Consider the following 18,387-nt stretch of genomic DNA (forward strand, 5'->3'; position numbering starts at 1 on the left):
TCTCTAGTTGCGGCAAGTGGGGGGCTACTCTTTGTTGCAGTGCACGGGCTTCTCACTGCGGTGGTGTCTCTTGTTGCCGAGCATGGACTCTAGGTGCATGGGCTTTAGTAGTTGTGGTGCGTGGGCTCAGTAGTTGTGGCTCTCAGGGTCTAGAGTGCAGGCTCAGTAGTTGTGGCACACAGGCTTAGTTGCTCCGTGGCATGTGGGATCTTCCGGGACCAGGGCTCGAACCCGTGTCCCCTGCATTGGCAGGCGGATTCTTAGCCACTGCGCCACCAGGGAAGTCCTAGAAACTTATTTCTGATATCGGATAAATTCCACCTTGAGGAATCACCTTGAATTGGAGTTCAGCTCTAAATCACCTTGGCTCCCCGCAGGAAAGACATTCTTCCCGCTCTGCTCATTAGCTTTACCTTTTCTCCCTCTGGAAATGCACCCTCGTTTTTTTCCTCTTGTGCATTAGCTTCTCCTGCTTATAAACACCAAGAAGCCTGCTACAGCTCTGTAGCAGCAGCTGGGAGATCTCACCATCCACATCCCCTTCTTCTCAGCTTCCATAAGACTTCTTTTGCCCTTTACATTAGGTTACTAAATTTAAAAAGCTGTCAACAAAATGCTAAAATATTTACAGGATGGAGATTCAGGACAGAAATTTCCAGAAGGGTCTGACGGATACAGGCTGGGCACAGATCCAGCTTCTGTCTCCTTCAGATGATTGGGGGTTATAGGGATGTTGGCAGGCCTGATGGAGTTTCAGAGAGAAGTATTCATTCAGTACACCCATTTCACAGAGGAGGAAACCGAGGCCCAGAGGGGGCACAAGACAGCCTAGAGCCACACAGCGATTTAGTGCAGAGGATCTCAAAGTGTTGTTTCCAGACCATCAGCAGAAGAGTCTGTTGCAGAGATTGTTAAAAATGGAAGTTCTCAGGCTCCAGCCCAGGACCCACTGAGTCAAAATCTCCATGGACAAGGCCTGGGAATCTGTATGTCTAGCCAGGCCCTCCAGGTGATTCTCATGGACCGAATCTCAGAACTGGCCAAGGCTGACTCAGTCCCACAAATGTGTTTTGCTTGCTGGTATTATGTCATTTCTCACAGATTTTGTATTTTAAACAGCGTTCTAAATTGTTTTTGGCAGGATGGGTGGGTCCAAATAGACTGGCTCACTGTTTGCAGAGACAGTCTCTATTTTTTTTAATACTATCCAATTCCTATATAAGAGAAAATTTCATTAAAAATCTATACTTCCGACTTCTCTTAAAAAATCAGAAAATCCAACAGCATTCCCTACCCACCTGGCAGAGGTTGGTTAGATTTAAGGGGACCGTTCGTTTCCTTTGGAAAGGTCCAATGGTCTACAGGTTTCCTGAGTTTCCACCACTCTCAGCACCCTGCTTGCTGAGACTGAAGGGCAGTGGCCACTGCTTGTTGCTCTCTTAAAATAATAATGAGGAGAGAAATGGCGAGAATGAAACAGAGTCCTACAGCAGGTCTTCATTCCTGTGTGGGCTCTAGAGCACAGGCTCAGTAGTTGTGGTGCACGGGCTTAGTTGCTCCATGGCATGTGGGATCTTCCCGGACGAGGGATCGAACCCGTGTCCCCTGCACTTGCAGGTGGATTCTCAACCACTGTGCCACCAGGGAAGTCCCAGCACAAGGTTTTTCTAGAAGAAATTAAAGAGAGAGTTTTGGGGGGGGCAAAAGGGTAGACATCAGTAGTATTTGATAGGCAGAGTTTGATCTGAGAAAGAGTGTGTGTCTGCATGTTGAAAGGTACAGCCTGAGCTGCCTTTGGGAAACACTGTCTTACTCACGGAGTCAGTCCTCCTGGCAAGATGGGCTTTTGGGTTTATGGTCTCTGTCATGTACACTAAAGTCTGAGAAACACTATCCCTTTGGGTCCCCACAGTCTTTCTCTCTGCATTTCATGTATCACATGTTCCCCTACCACTGCAAACTCAACTATGGCTGAGGATGGAATTCCTCATCTTTCACTGGGTGTCTCTTCTGTTATCCAGATTCTCCACCAGTATGACCTTCAGCTCTTTTTCTCTCCAAATTTTGCTCTTTGCTGTATCATTTCTCCCACTCTGCTTGGTTGTTGCTTCCTTATCTTGCAATTATAGATCTGGAAAAAGAATATAAGGATACAGTGTGGCAGCTGCTTCAGCATCTTCACAAGTTCTCTTTGTCAAGTGAAAATCAGATATTATTAGGCAAGACAATGAACACTGGGCCATGGAGTTGATACCTCGTGACGTTTCTACTTTAAGAGTAAAGTCTCTTGTATTCACTCCACCGTATATAGCCTCATAATTTGCCCCTTAATTGTTCTGTGTTTTTTAGGATGAAAAATAAGAAAGTCTTAGGAACCATTCTCTTTGTGGTTTTTGGCACCTGGGTCTCCGCTGTACTGAGAATGGATGAGAGTAGATCACTTGAAAATTGTACAGAGGAAACTTACACAGCCAGACGTAATTCTATCCTCATAGTCCTAAAGTGGACAAAAAATGGCCTGTCATTTTTTTGGGCATTGGATGCCCCAAACTCAACTTATGTAACGTAGACTATCAAGGCAGTGGGGCAGGATGTGTTTACGCCAAAGATGAAGTCCGAGGGCGGGTTATTTACTTTAATTGGTTGAGGTTGAATGATGCAATTATCTAAATTTCCAGTCATGCTAGAATGTTTTTAGGACTAGTGATTCTTAAATTTCACCCACTTTTAAATTGTTTTTATGATTTTTTTTTACCATATACACGTAGCTCCTGAACTACACTTACTCTTTTTCTTAAAATTTTACCTGCTTAGAGTCGACTGAAAAGGAAACCTTATATCATCCCAAGAATTGAAAACCAATCTTCATTCCTATAAGTAGAACAATTCTACGTGGGTGCCATGGCTCACCAGAAGCTCAAAATTTGAGATGTGGCATTTCTGTGTTAAAACGGGGGTTAGCAATTGTTACTTACATATGAATGGACTTTCTCCTTGTCACAATCAGAAGAACTGAAAGATGGTTGACAAGGGACTCAGCGTCTCATACTATGATTTGTGTTACAGAAAGGCATGCCTTATATGCTAAAATTCTCTTGGAGAAAGTGTCCAAGACCAGAGGGGGTGGAATTGTCAACTCCTAGAAGGATGTAGGCAGAAATCATCGTATCAACCTGCACTCTGCTGCAATGAGGAGGTACAGATTACACTTTAGGGTCTTACAAAAGCAGAGTTAGGCATCTATGGCAGAATTTGCCCGTTGACTGCTCCTAGGTGTCTGGGTCTTTTCTCAGCTTATCCAGAAAGCCCAGCTCTCCCCTTCACTCTCTCCCAGCCTGCGCTCTTTTGGGAGCTCTCAGCAGGTGGTCACTCCATAGAGATACTCAGTTAGCAGAACCCTGCACACTTGCTTCTCTCCTCCTCCGCCGCGGCCACACTGCACGGAAAACCCACTTAGAATCCTACAGTTGGTAGATTCCCTTGACATCCTCTGTTCTTTTTACAAATAAAGAAACCACAGCCCCAGTTCTGGAGCCTCTCTTGACCAAAAACTGGGAAAACATCCAACTTCCATGCCTCAGATACGCTGTAATAAAGTTGGACATTGAACCAGCCAGATCAGATTAAAGGACTTCCCGACTTAGCAAAATCTCTTTTCTTTTCTTTATGAAATCCTTTTTATTTTGAGATAATTGTAGATGAACATGCAGTTGTAAAAAAAGAATACAGAGCGATTCCATGTATCCTTAACCCATTTGCAGTGGGTGAGGTTGAGTAAGTCGAGGAACTTGAGATGGGGAGTGTCCTGCTCATCTGTGTGGGCCCAGGGTCATCACAGGGGTCCTTATGATGGGAGAAGGCAGAGGGGCAGAGTCAAAGAGAGATGTGAAGATGGCTCTGAAGATGGGGGAGGGGCCGGGAGCCCAGGAATGTGGGCGCCCCTAGACTCTGGAAAAGGGAAGGAACAAATTCTCCTCTGGAGCTTCCCAAGGGGATGCAGCCCCGCTCACCTCTTGATTTTAGCCCCATGAGATATCTCACCTCCAGAATCTCGAGAGTAAATCGTGTTGTTATCAGGCACAGGGCTGTGGGGTGATTTGTAGGAAACTAACACAGAGGTACCAGCTCAGATTTCCCTCTTGACCTAACCACGGCTCTCAGACCTGAGTCTCTCCTGGGCACACCATTCTCACCAGCCTCATCTTCTACTTCTCTTTTACCCTTCTCACTACATCTTGTCACAAGACTGACGGGAGGTCTGCTCCTTAAATGTTCCACGATCCTTCAACCTGTGCCTTCCCTTGTCTGAATCACACCCGTTCCCTTCAGATCTCAGGCCCAAAGTGACCTTCAGGAAGCATCTCTTGACCTGCAGGTCAGAGGGCGCCCTGCTCTGATGCTTGTGGTCCACGTGTCTCCTCCCCCACCCTCATCATGTGATTGTTCGTGTCGGTCTCTCCCTGCGCACATGGTAGTAAGTCCAAGAGCCCAGGGACCCTGAGGGGCTGTTCACTTTTCTGCCTCCAGACCTTTGTGCATAGTGTCTGAGGAGTATCAGCCACTGAATAAATGTTTGTCAAATGAATGAATGAGTGAATGAATGAGGGTGTTGCTATGAACTGAGTGTGTGCCTCCCAGATTCATATGTTGAAATCTTATCCGTATGATAGTATGTGGACGTGGGCCTCTGGGAGGTGGTTAGGATGTGATGAGGTCACGAGGGTGAGGGATTAACGCCCTTATAAGCAGAGGAGGGAACACAGGCTCTCTCTGTGTGCACGTATCAAGAGAGGCCACATGAGGACAAGACCAGGAAGAGGGCTTTTGCTGGTAATGTGATCACAGCCTTCCAGTTTCCAGAACTATCAGAAATAACTGTTGTTTAAGCCTCCCAGTCTGTGAGGTTCTGTTATAGCAGCCCAAACTGAGTCAAGTTATCCAAGGTGAGACCTCAGCTCAGGAGTGAAATTGATGGCCTTGGGTTTTTTTTTTTTTTTTTTTTTAAGTTTTATTGGCTTTAACATAAAATTTTTTTATTGAAGTATAGTTGATTTACAGTGCTGTGTTAGTTTCTACTGTACAGTAAAGTGATTCAGTTATACATATGTGTACATTCTTTTTTATATTCTTTTCCATTGTGCTTTATCACAGGATATTGAACACAGTTCCCTGTGCTACAGAGTAGGACCTTGTAGTTTATCCATTCTGTATATAATAGTTTGCATCTGCTAATCCCAAACTCCAGCTCCATCCCTCCCCCACCCACCCTTCCTCTTGGCAACCATAAGTCTGTTCTCTAGGTCTGTGAGTCTGTTTCTATTTCATAGATAGTTTCATTTGTGTCATGTTTTAGATTCCACATGTAAGTGCTAACATATAATACTTATCTTTCTCTTTCTGACTGACTTCACTTAGTATGATAATCTCTAGTTGCATGCATGTTGCTGCAACTGGCATTAGTTCATTCTTTTTTATGGTTGAGTAATATTCCATTGTGTATATGTACCACACCTTCTTTATCCATTCCTCTGTTGATGGACATTTAGGTTGCTTCCATGTCTTGGCTACTGTGAATAGTGCTGCAATGAACATTGGGTTGCATGCATCTTTTTGAATTATAGTTTTCTCTGGATATATGCCCAGGAGTGGGATTGCAGGATCATATGGCAACTCTATTTTTAGTTTTTTGAGGAACCTCCATACTGTTCTCCATAGTGGCTGCACCAACGTACATTCCCACCAACAGTGTAGGAGGGTTTCCTTTTCTCCACACCTTCTCCAGCATTTGTTATTTATAGACTTTTAAATGATGGCCATTCTGACAGATGTGAGGTGGTATCTCATTGTAGTTTTGATTTGAATTCTCTAAGTGGTGATGAGCATCTTTTCAGGTACTTGTTGGCAGGGCCTTGGTTTTGATGACCTCAGCTTCCCATTCCAGAACATTCTTGAGCTTGCTTTTCTGGCTTTGAGTGGTTCTCACGGAAGCTCGCTTTCAGCTGGTTATCATAGTTGACAGGTGTGGATAAGCTCACATCCTCTCACGCCATCACATTGGAGGTGGACGTGTGTCTCACACAGGCCTAGGACCACCTCTGTCTTGAACCAAATCCTTTTGGAAACAGGGAAGGATGGAGAGTCTCCTTGGTCACCTTCCTCCCCCTCAGTAGCTTCTCCAGCACCCTCCCCCGAATCTGCCACCCATCATAGTGGTCAGGAAGGAAGGAAGGAGCCATGTGCACATCCTTGTTGTGGCCTCTGGGGGCACTTCGGGTCAGGAAGGGGACTCATCCTTGGTGGATTGCTAAACATCAGCTGAAATGTTGTAAGCAACAGAAACTCAACTCAGCTAGGCTTAGGGGATTTTTTGAGTGGCTCCAGGTAAGACTGTGTTCTGGTTATTGACTGCTGTTTAACAAGCGCCCCAAAACTTAGGAAGTGAAACACAATTTAGCATCACGGCTCTCAGTTCTGGGGGTTGGCAGGGCTCTCTCGCAGCTGCAGCTGTGGCGGCCAGGGTCCTCTGAAGGTGCCCAGAACTGAATACCCAAGACCACATTTCTTCACGCACATCTCTGGCACCTCTGGCTCCTCTATGTGGTTTCTTTCTCCACCAGCAGAGCTTGGACTTGTTCCAAGCTGGCTTCGAGCTCCAAGAGGCAGAAAGCTGAAGCTCCCAATTAACAGCTGCACCTGGAACCTGGCCAGGGCCACTTCTATCAACTCCTCTTGGTCAAATCGGCCAGATGGCAGGTGGAGAAGTTGGCTTGAGTCTTGGTGGAGAGTGGGAAGCTCACGTGGCATGAAAGCAGATGGGATGGGAGATGGTGTGGCTTCTTTGGGAGATGGAGTCTGCTGCAAGCTGGGTCCAGGTGCTTAGATAACATTGCCGGGAAGTTTGTGTCTCTATATTTCTCTGGCTCTGTTCCAAGAAAGCTTTCCAGGTGTGGTAGCAATGTCCGCTCAGAGGCTCCGGGATTCCCTTTTATCAGCTGAAGCCTGGCTATCCCTGAGCCAGTCACTGTGATTCTGACTGGTCCAGCCCGAGTGAGCCTGGGGCTGTGTGGTCAGCCCCACTGGAACTAGAGGAAAAGGGAGCAGGAAGGATGGTTCTCCACAAGAACATGGAGGTGCTGTGCTGGGCGAGGAGGGATGGATGCTGGCTGCTACACCACCTGTGGGTCACCTTGCCCTCCCTGCTGGCCACTGCTTTGGTCTACTTTGAGTTACAAACATGCACGACATGGTGATGAGTCTGTGGGTCTGGGCAGAGCTGCTCCTCTACCTGGACAGATTCCCTACCCACCCTGCCTGCCACCTCTGCCCCGCCCACCATAGACACAGAGAGGATAACACACGACAAGACTTCCTCACCTAGCCCAGGTCTGCAGTGTGCATTTTTCTCTTCCGTGGAATTCCTGTGAATCTTTTTCGTTAAATTCAGTGAGCGAGCCCTCTCCCAAACAACGCTGTCTCCAAGGGAAGGCAGAGAGATGACAAGTGCAGAATCCAGAGACAGATGGCCTGGTTCAAATCCTGATTCTGTCGCTGGCTGTGTGGCCTTAGGCCAGTTACTTTACCACTCTGGGCTTCAATTTTCTCACTTGTAAAATGGGGACCATACTAATATCTAGTTAACAGGGTTGTTGGGAGGATTAAAGCAGTTAATACATGTAAAACCCTTAGGATGTTCTGTCTTGTTCAAAGTAAGTCCTCCTTAAGCAGTAGTGATCCTACTTTTCTTTATAAAGTGTTCTTTATATAGTAAGGAAATTCCTTTCTTGTTGGTTAAATGTTTTACAAATATTTTTTCCTGGGTTGTCATTTGTCTTTTGACTTTGTCATGGTAAATTTTTTGCCTTGTAGAATTTCATAATATTTATGCACTCAAATGTATCCATCTTTTCTTGGGACAGGTGGACATTTTTTCTTCTTTTCTTTTCTTTCTTTCTTCTTCTTTTTTTTTTTTTTTTTGGTTTCATTGAGAAAGGATTTTCCACACATTATATTTGGGATGGATGAGGATTTAATGTCCATAAGAAGAAGAAAAGTATCGAATCAATTTGTCAATATTGCAACTCTTTTTCCTTCCTATGTTTTCTTCTTTGTATTGACAATTCCATGGGCAAGAAGCAAAGTTCCTGAAAATGCTAATATCAGGGTGCTCATTGTGGATCTTTTAAGACTCTGTGAAGACATAAATTGATATTTGAATACAAGCTGTTCCTCAGAAATGAATATTTTGTAGGCTGAATTAACAAAAATGAAAAGTTTGGCTTATAGTAACCATTGTTTCCTTCCATCTTCCCTTACCTAACGCCAAATTGAACATGTTATTTTTATTTTTCTTCCTGGACAGAAAGACATTTGGCCAAGAAGGGACTGAGTGAAAGGAATTTTTAAATGCAGCAAAGTGTTTGGAAAAAATAGACTTTTGTGAATCCTGCTGGGATTTCGTTTCATAACAAAAGTTTCACAATGTGCTGTGTTCGTGTCCCTGTGAAACTGGTTGCTTCTCTGTGGAGACACACAGCAGGAAGGCTTGGGTTTTTGCTTTTGGACTCTGCGCCACTGCAGTACTGAGATGCCCCAGGTCTGGAAGTCCCCTCCACCTGCTGCCTCTGCAGGGAGTTTCTCTGCAAAGGCAGAGAGGAACAGTGTCTGGGACAGCCTAGCTGCCCTCTGAGCAACCTGCTAAAGTCCCATCCTTTTGTTGGGGTGACCTGTGGCCCAGGGCACTTTTGAGGACTTTCTCCTTTCTTCAATAGCCCTGAGAACACACTCCTTACAACTTCGAGCTCTACTCTAGAGTCTCTCTGGGCTTCATCCATTATTTTGAGGTTCCTCTTTACATTAAAAAAAATTAGAGAAATTCCAAACCAGAGTTATATAATCATGTCATGTTTTACGTTTATTTTAATTATATGAAGGCTTTGGACCCACAAAAGTATATGCAATGTGATTGTTGTAATTATATCGTCACAAGATATCTGAACAACTTGTGACGAATATATTGATTCATAAGGCGTTACAGCCTGGATGGCTGGTGATGGGACAGAAGTTTATACTTGATGACAAATGTCTTCTTTGAATTCTGAGACCCTCTTAGACTGTGCCCATCATCTCATCTGAAGATAAGATCCAAAGTCTACAATTGGTGCCATTTATATAAATAAAGCCCAGGGCAAATGGCCTTCCTCTCCCCGCTGGTCCCCAGCCTGGGCCTGTTTTGATCAACTCTGGGCACCTACTCTCCCAGCATCACTGAAGCCTTCCCAGCACAGAGCCTGGGCCAGGATGGGAGGGCTGAGGCTGCCTGACTTATTTACAGTTTTTACACTGACTCCAGGTAGGCTGCATGCATTCTCTCTCTCTCTCTCATACACACACACACACACACACACACACACACACAGAGTTTACTCACATGCAAAGAAAGGGTAAATGTTACTGGAGTCAGAGAAGCAGAGTGGAGGCAGTCAGGGCTCCGCACTGGCCATTGTCACCCCTCCTCGGGGAGTCCACCCCTGGCTGGCAAGGTGATCACGGGTCAGGGTCTTCACCATCAAGAGCTGGCCTTGCTCCTCACGCCTCACCTGCTTCCGGGGATGAAGACACACCCGCCAGTGAGTCAACTCATTCCTACTGTTTAGTCCATGTGGAACGTAGGGACCCGACTCAGGACTTAGGAGTCTGAGGACTGGCTGTCTCGGCTGCCAGGGTCTCCATGTGCCCCACTTTGTTGCAAATGAACAATTGTAGGTTTCAAAACCTTTCAAAGTGGGCTTCTTCTTTGACTAGAAATGCTCCACTGGGAATTTATCCTAAAAGCATATAATCTGAGATGTGCAGAAAGGTTTAGCTTTCAGTTCTGTTTGGGATATTCAAAGTTGAAGGAAACTTTAAGACTCACACATGGTGGGGGGCCCTGTTTAAAAAAATTACAGTTTCTGTTTATTTTATTTTATTTTTTGGCCACACCACGGGGCTCTCAGGATCTTAGTTCCCTGACCAGGGATTGAACCCATGCCCTCAGCAGTGAAAGCACAGAGTCCTAACCGCTGGACCACCAGGGAATTCCCTGCAGCTCCTGTTTAGAATGTCATGCTGTGCACATATAAACAATGATGACATAAAGGCGTATTTATGGACATTGGAGGGGGTCTATGATGGAGTAAGTCTTCAAAAAATGTGGCTTATAAACCAGTAGGTATGAGTCAGTTTCTTTCTTTGTAAAATATGTTTATGGAGAGGCAGTGGAAGCAGCTACCTTAACTGATGATGTCTGTGGGTCAGGCTGGGTTTGCATCTAACCTGAGTCCGTCTCTAGCTCAAGGGCCTTGGGCAAACTGGACTCAGTTTCTTCATCTGCCTAATGGGGGTGATCACCAGGTTTTGTAATATTTGTGAGGAAAGCATTCGTTTAAAACCCTTAGTAAAATGTCTGGTACTTAGTCAGCTCTTAATAAATATTACCTGTTATTATTGTCTGTATTTTCTGGGTTGAACATACATTGTTTCTAGAATGAGAAAGAAAAACAAAACAAAAAACCTGTCTTTTAAATGAAAAACAAAGAGCAGGGAGGACGACCTGCTTCTGTGAGGTTAAGTCCCATCAGTTTTTCATCAATAATAACCCCTTGCCTTTCCTGTTCTCAGGGGTCACGTTCTCTTTTTTCTGGAAGACACAAGCAGAACAGCCCAGAACAACCCCATATGCATACGGGGGACAGGTCATTTCCAACGGATTCAAAGTCTGCTCCAGCGGCGGCAAGGGCTCTGTGGAGCTATACACACGTGACAACTCCATGACATGGGAGGCCACTTTCAGCCCCCCAGGTAAGGGTGCCACTGGCCAGAGAGATGCTCCGGGAGGAGGGGGGGAAGGTGGGGCGGGAGGAGGTGGGAGGAGGCCAGGTGGTCCGCCCCCCACCCCATGACCCATAGCAGATGAACCCAACCGGTGCAGAGCTCTCGGCCCTTTGGCCTCCAGGCACGTGAGCCCCTTTAATCTAAGGGACTACTGGGGAAGACTTACTTGAAGGGGTGAGATGGCATCCTTTGCTGAGATGTCTGCACGGTGCTTAAGGGTTCCCTAGGTTCCCTCTGTCTGCGGACTGTGTCACTGCGTCATGTTACCTAATGCACCGAGCCTCAGTTTCCATATGGTAAAGGTATTAATGATACCTCACAGTCTGGGGGAGATTAAGTGGAATATTGCATGCAGAGTGCTCAGCACAGCAGTTACTGTTTCTCCTTCTTTACGTGCCCTTCGCCTCCTCTTCCTGAATCTTTCTTTTTCCTTGTCCTCCGCCTCTTTTTTCTTCCTTCTTCCTCCTTCTCCTCTCCCTCCTCCTTCTGCCCCTCCTCCTTCTTTTTAGTGGTGTAAGCTTGCAGATGTTTAGACTTTGACGTGAAACAGATTTTGGAAGAGAGGGGCTGATGATTAGGGGAAAGAAAGGATGCCGGATGAGAGGCGTGTGGGCACCAGGCAGTGAGGGCCTGGGATTCAGGAGGGATACTCTGGACCAGTGCGGGGACTGGGTGTGTGCAGGTATGGCTGAGTGTGTAGGTGCGTGTTGGGAGGCTGAGTGGTTCTGACCACTCCTGTTTTCTCCAGGACACAGTGTGATCGGTCACTGGCTGGGCATGAGGTCAGAGGTGTGGGGCAGGAAGCTGGGGGAGGCTGGAGGTCTGGAGTGGGAACTGAGATGGGGAGAGGCAATGAGGGACTCAGAGTATCTTGAGGTAGCATGGACGGGGCACCCAGGGCAGACTGGAGACTAAGAAGGGAATTGCCGAGATGGAGGGCAAAGTGAGAGTCTAAAATGGTCTCCTGCAGGAGGAAATGACATCTTGGACACAGTTAAGGAAAATTCATTTTCTGGACCATTTAAAGGAGGCTGCGTGTCTCAGCTGTTAAAAAAAACATGGACTCTGGAGCCAAGCAGCCTGGGTTAAATCCAGCTCTGCACCCTCTCTGCTGGCTGTGGGCACCCAGGCGCCTTAGTCACCTGCTCTGTGTCTCAGAGTCCCTGCCCGTAACATGAGCACAGTAACAGTATTAGGTCGTAGGACGACTGTGAGAGTGAAATGAGTTAACACACAAGGAGCCTAGAAGAGGGAGGCCCAGCAAACACTGAACGCATCTGCCTGATTCTGCTGGTGCTGTGAGCTAGGACCAAGTTCGTACATCCACTTCTGGAAAAGGGGCAAATTCAGCGCACACGGAGTTTGAGAGTATCTTGCGTATTTGCTCTCTCTGATCCCCAAGGCCAGAAATCGCCTCTGCCTCCCCCTCCCACACAGACCTGCCTGTCCTGTACCTTATTCACGGCTCTTATCACCTTCTACCTGCTCTCGGTCTGTTACATAAGAGTCTGATCTCCGCGCCCCTTGGGGCTGACACTGTATCAGGCATCTGGTAGATTTCGTGAATATGTTTTAAGGTCACATCTGCTGAACCCTGACTGTTTCTCCACCCAGAGAAATGGGGAGAATTGTAAACATTTCTGTCTGGCAAGGCATTCTTTATTTGTTCACGGAAGGGATTGTCACACTCCAGGGCAGTGATACTTTGGGCTTGTCTCAGATCCAATTGCTATGCAGAGACTCACGGTTAGAACGTTGCACAGTCTTGAGCGAGAAGCCCCGGAGTAACTGCTGGGTGATTTAACATGACCGCCTGGCTGGGTCATATGCATCCGATAAAGGGCTCCTTCCAGCAGCAAGTCCCTGATGGCGTCTCAACATATACCTGCACCATGCGGTGGGGCCCTTTGTGGGGCAAGCCGCCGTCAAAGTTTGGAGAAGTTTCTTCCCCTTGGTGAACGTGGGTCTCATGCCAGAGTCACCACCAAGGCTCTTGATGGAGGTTGCTGACAGAGCCAGGAAGGGTCTGTCCTCCCTTGGTGCTGCCATATGGGTTGCTGTACCTGCTCAAGGTCAGGGCAGAGGTGGGTACCAGTGGCCTGTGGGCTGAATCAGGCCCTCAGGTCTCATTGGCCTGCCCTGTGATGGCCTAGGCTGGATTAAAAAAAATATTTTTGAACAAGTTATGACTATTAGTTATTATTTCATTTAATTTAAAATGGCAAAGGGTCTCTCTGAAAGGCTTCTGAGATTTGGGGGATGGGGGTAACTGTTTTCCTGAGCCTCTAAGGACTGAGGGACGTCAGGTGTATGTGAGGACTCGACCAACGGTAGCAGTGACCCGTCATCATAGTAAAGAGAAATGTGCTTAAAACTGGAACAACCACCGCGTAGGGAGCTCGACCCACATCCTCAGAAGGGTGTCTCTGCTCTTTCCCAGGCCCCTACTGGACTCACGTCCTGTTTACATGGAAGTCCAAGGAGGGCCTGAAAGTCTACGTCAATGGGACCCTGAGCACCTCAGACCCAAGTGGCAAAGTGTCTCACGCCTACGGGGAACCCAATGTCAACCTCGTGATAGGGTCTGAGCAGGACCCTCCCAAGCGCTATGAGAACGGAGCTTTTGACGAGTTCATCATCTGGGAACGCGCCCTGACGCCGGACGAGATCGCCATGTACTTCACAGCTGCCATTGGTCAGTGAGAGGGGCGGGGCTGTGGGTGGGGGTGTGACGTCAGCTCCCGGGAGGGGGCAGGGCATGGGCTTGTACCCGCCTCCCCTTACCAGCATCTTTTTCCGTGCTCTCCTGATGCTGAGATGCGTCCTGGTCAGCCTCATAAATACAACAGTTTCTCTAGAACTCCTGCTCCCGAAGATGGAGGAATTCACAATTTATCAGAAATACGTGGAGATGAATATTCTCGTGCTTGTCACTAGGGAGTTTGCGAGGTGTTTGTGACAGATGGTTATGGAGAGCTTTGGGAAGCAGGTGTTCTAGGTCCGTTAGTGCATTTAATCCACAAATGTTAGCACATGCCTCCCACATGCTAGACTCACCCATGGGCTCTCAGGTGCCCCCCCAGGACCCCCCCTTCCTGCTCAGCATAGAGCAGTGGTTCAGATCAGGGACCAGAGCACAGGTGGATCTGGGTTCAAATCCTCACTCAACCACAATAAGCCGTGGGACTTGGGAAGTCAAAAAAAAAATGGAGGTAAAATTCTTATAACGTGAATGTCACCATTTTACAGTGTACAATTCAGTGGTACTTACTATGTCCACATGTTGTGCAACCATCCCCTCCACAGGAACCCAGCACCCATGAGCAGTCACTCCCCATTTCCTCCTCCCCCAGCTCCTGGCAACCACTAATTTACTTTCTGTCTCTATGGATTTACCTATTCTGGACATCCTGTATAAATGGAGTCATATAGCATGTGACCTTTCGTGTCTCAAATGATGTCACTAGGAACCTCTGTTTTGGACTCTGCCTTCCTTTGTTTTCTCGTGGTGCCAGGATGGCTGTCCTTCCCTCCAGGGGTACATCCTCACCCTCCAGCAACCTTAGCAGTAAAGTAGGAGCTTCTTTTGTCTGTCATCTCCTATGACCGGGCTGGCCATCACTTTTATTGGCCCAAATTGATCCATGTTTCCCATGAACCAATTACTGTGGCTGGGGGTGTAGAATATTCTGATGGGCTTAAGCCTGGGTCACAGTCCACCCCTGAAATGGCAGTGGGGTCAGCCTCAACCAAAACACATGGAGGAAAAGGGACCCCCCAGAGCATGACCAGGAATGCTCATCTCAGAACCACTGTGTGAGCAAAACCAGCCTGCATCCATCGCAGCCTTTGATGTTTTCATCTTTCATGGAGAAAATGGAATTCATTCCCTTTCACAGAAGTGACATAAGACAAAATATACCATCCTTTAGGAGAAAAAATGATATCAATCGACTGCATTTTATTGCCTGAGACTCAGAGATTTGTCACTTTGAGACCAAGATGTCATCTGTACTTGTGCTATTAAGAACCTCAAACAAATCCTGCCTTCCGAAAGCTTACTGTTTTAGCATCATTGGAAAGAGGTGGTGGTGTTTCTGGCTCTTTTAGCTGTCACAGCAAACCCTTGTCACAGGACATCTCTGGGCTCTGGGATGTGGCAAGTCAGTCCCCCCTTTCCCCCAGTGGGGCAGCGTGTCAGGAAGTCCCTGCCGTGGAATCGTGTGTGTGCGTTCACCCTCACCCTGCACATTTAGGGAGGGTCCTGTGAGATTTTTGGGAGGACTCGGGTGGGGTGCTGTGTTAACACTTCTGCATCCTGGTGGGGGGCACATGCCCTACCTTTACCGAACCAGAAGTGGACCTGTTGGAATCCCACATCACTTGGGGATTTGGTTCTGAGGACAGAGGGCATGATGCAAAACCTATATTGGAAAGTGACCCTTGAAGACCCCTGAAGACTGTGTGTGGGGCTCCTGGACCATCACTCGTTAGCCCAACTCAGCTAGGCCCAGAGCAGCTGTGCTCAGATTGACAACTGGGGCTGAAATCCAGCTGCCACGGGGCTGTACCCACAGGATGGAGTAGAACCTGTTCTTTACATAAAGATCTATCTGGACGTGAAGCTGTGAGCTAGGGCTGCAGGTGCCCAAAAGGGATGTTTCCCTGGGTGGCCTGTCCCGAGGGGCCCCTTCTTCTAACCCATTAGTAGGGCAGCACCAATTTCTGATGGGTCCGTCCAGCTGAGGCAGCCTCTTCTTCTCTAATTTGCATAAAGGCAGAGTGTTGATCCGTTATCACTCTGCTCAGGTGTCCCCCCAGCCCTGAGATGGATGGCCGTTCCTTCTGTAGAGAAGCGGAGGAAGCAGAAGGCTGTGTTCAGAGTCCCGTGATTTGAAAGTGTGTTTCTTTGACACTAGAAACACACTCAGCACAATCAGATGCTCACACAACAAGAGCCAGTTGGGAACCGAGACGGACTTAGGACCCGGCAGACTCTCATTTCTCATCCTGGTCTCATGGAGGCATCAGTTACGAGGATGGATGGGGCTGCCGGGCTGAGTTTTATTGTCCTTCGCTTTCTCTTGTGGACTCACACAAGTTCAACGTGAATTTGATGTGACTCCTCGGCACCCGAGGAATGACTGTCACCCTGACTTGGAGAACAGAGTGTTTGGGGCTCTCACTCCCAGAGAAGCATTACACCTGCTCCCACCAGCTACCCAGCCCCACCCCACCCACAGGGTCATTTACTCCTGGAGTCAGGGAGGGGTGATGAGCTCATTCCCTTGGGTCACCCAGAGTAACTTGAGGGATTTCCAGAAATGAAGTAGAGTATCTAGTTTTCTAGTATCTGTGTTCTCATCAGGGAAATGCTAGTGTTAGAAATAGTTGGTGGCAAACAGGCAGAGAACAGCAAATCATGGCTGTATCTTTGGTCCTGGATGTCTTCCTTATTGTGATTATTCATAATTGACCACACTGGGTCTTGAATAGAATCCTCGGGATGGAAGGGGCCCAGAAAGATCATCTCCCCACCATGTGACTGGGGTCCACTCCAATGTCACCTCGCTGGGAGGGGTGGTGGCCAGGTCTCCTGTTGGTCCCAGCCCAGTGAGTCACAACCCTCTGTATTTTATGTCTCACTGGTCCAAGATGCGATGGAAATCCATTTCTTTTGCTTCTTTATTTGAAATCAGTAAAAGCTTGTAGAAAATCATCTTTTTTTATATGACAACTTGCCTGAAGGGCATTCTCAAGCAATTTAGACTATAACTGGAAAAATAATCTGACCTGGGAAAATCCACACAGTCTACCCATTTGGCTGACTTATTAGGCCTTTATCTTTCCAGCAACATTGCTACTGAAAGCAATGTTCTCAGGTGCTCTTAGTTTGTCTCTGAAGCTGGTAGGTTTTTGAGTAAGGACAGGCCTTTCCGAGGGTGAACGAGGTGACCATCTTTTAGTCCTTCATTAAGCATTATCGATTTTTTTTTTCAGGAAAGCATGTTTTTTTGTCTTCCACGCCACCCAGCTTCCTCATGACACCCACAGCGAACACCATGGTGAGCAGATGCATTTATTTTTACCCACCTGTCTTGGTGATGTCATTTTGCTTGGACTCTGTGCCAGTAGAATGGGAATCCCATGAGGCAGGCTGGCTCTGTCTTACTGGCAGGATAATGTCTGGGAGGAAATGAGAAATGGGGGGAAAGCACTAAATCTCGACGCTCAGAGTGACTAAAGGGAAGACCCTCTGCTTCCTGTGCACCCTGTGGCCTCAGGTGCTTACACAGAGTCAACAAGACTTCCCAGGGACCCCCCCACCCCACCCCAGACTGCTTCCTGGTGCACTTGGCACCTTGAGACCAAAGAGGAGCTGGCCTTGACACTTATCTTCTCTCTGCACCATTTTCTTTTGATGTTTGGGGAAAGGATCCATTTGTTTAGAAAGTGTTCCCCTCTGGAATTAGCTTTTGTGATCCATTCGACTTCTGTGAGAACTTTAATGTGATAGTGAGAATTCTAGAACCATCTGCTTGGGTTCAAATCCCAGTCCTCTCATTTATTTCTGCATAAGCCTTTCCATGCTAAGTTTCGTCTATCAAATGGGTGTGCATTTCATGAGGTTGTTGTAAGGACGAAATGTTAACATATGTAAAATAGTCACAAGAGTGCCTGGTATATAGTAGGTGCTATTATCATGATTATTATGGTGTGAGAAACATGGGGCCCAGAGGACACATTAAACTTCTGTAGACCACCTTGGCTTTCATTCTTAATAGGAACTCATGTAGCTGATTTTTTTTTTTAGGTGCCCACTGATGCCTACCATCCCATCATAACCAACTTGACAGAGGAGAGAAAAAACTTCCAGAGTCCTGGAACTGTTCTGAGTTACCTTCAAAATATGTCCGTCAGCTTACCCAATAAATCCCTCTCGGAGGAAACGGCATTAAATCTCACCAAGGTAAAGCTATTTGAGTTCGGTGCCAAGTGGATCAGGGATGGCAAACAGCCAGACCACGGCCCGCAGATGGGTCTTGTTTGACCTACACAGAGCTGAAAACATCAGAAACTTTTATAGAAAAGTCTGGATTTCAGAATTCTCATGAACAGCCAGATGGCCACAGCTCAGTAGAGTCTCCTGTATGAGACACGACTCTTCATGGCTTTTTCCCAGTGCTCAGCCAGCCTGGCCCCTGTAGGCACTTGGGTTTGCAACTCCTGTACTAAACTCTGCCGCCTCCCTTGGCAACAGGTAGAAGATGGAGTTGGGTCTTTGGCAGATTTAGCTGTGGGACCACAGTGTGATCCCAACGCTGTGACTTGTAGCTCAGTGGGAATTCTCAAGGTTATCTTAGTGAATGCCCACAGCACTTGGAGAATGCACCGTGTATGGCATTGGAACCAAGGTGCTTTCTCTTTTCATTCTCCTCCACATCTTTCCAGGTCAACGTAGAGGAGGATGCTGGGCTCTTGTGGGTTTGGTAACTTCGATCTCAGCACAGGGCT

At 47.2% G+C, this 18,387-nt stretch overlaps 1 protein-coding gene across 2 annotated transcripts in view; it reads left to right on the plus strand.

The window, feature by feature from the left end:
• ADGRD1 (adhesion G protein-coupled receptor D1) overlaps positions 1 to 18,387 on the plus strand; it is a 151,771-nt gene that overhangs the window by 21,537 nt on the left and 111,847 nt on the right. For both annotated transcript variants that reach the window (XM_057745437.1, XM_057745436.1), the window contains 4 exons: positions 10,660 to 10,839; positions 13,313 to 13,567; positions 16,873 to 16,937; positions 17,687 to 17,842. In XM_057745437.1, the coding sequence (XP_057601420.1) occupies positions 10,660 to 10,839; positions 13,313 to 13,567; positions 16,873 to 16,937; positions 17,687 to 17,842 (656 nt within the window). The remainder of the gene's footprint in view (positions 1 to 10,659; positions 10,840 to 13,312; positions 13,568 to 16,872; positions 16,938 to 17,686; positions 17,843 to 18,387) is intronic.

This window comes from Hippopotamus amphibius, chromosome 8, assembly GCF_030028045.1.
Source record: "Hippopotamus amphibius kiboko isolate mHipAmp2 chromosome 8, mHipAmp2.hap2, whole genome shotgun sequence".
Classification (NCBI taxonomy): Eukaryota; Metazoa; Chordata; class Mammalia; order Artiodactyla; family Hippopotamidae; genus Hippopotamus; species Hippopotamus amphibius.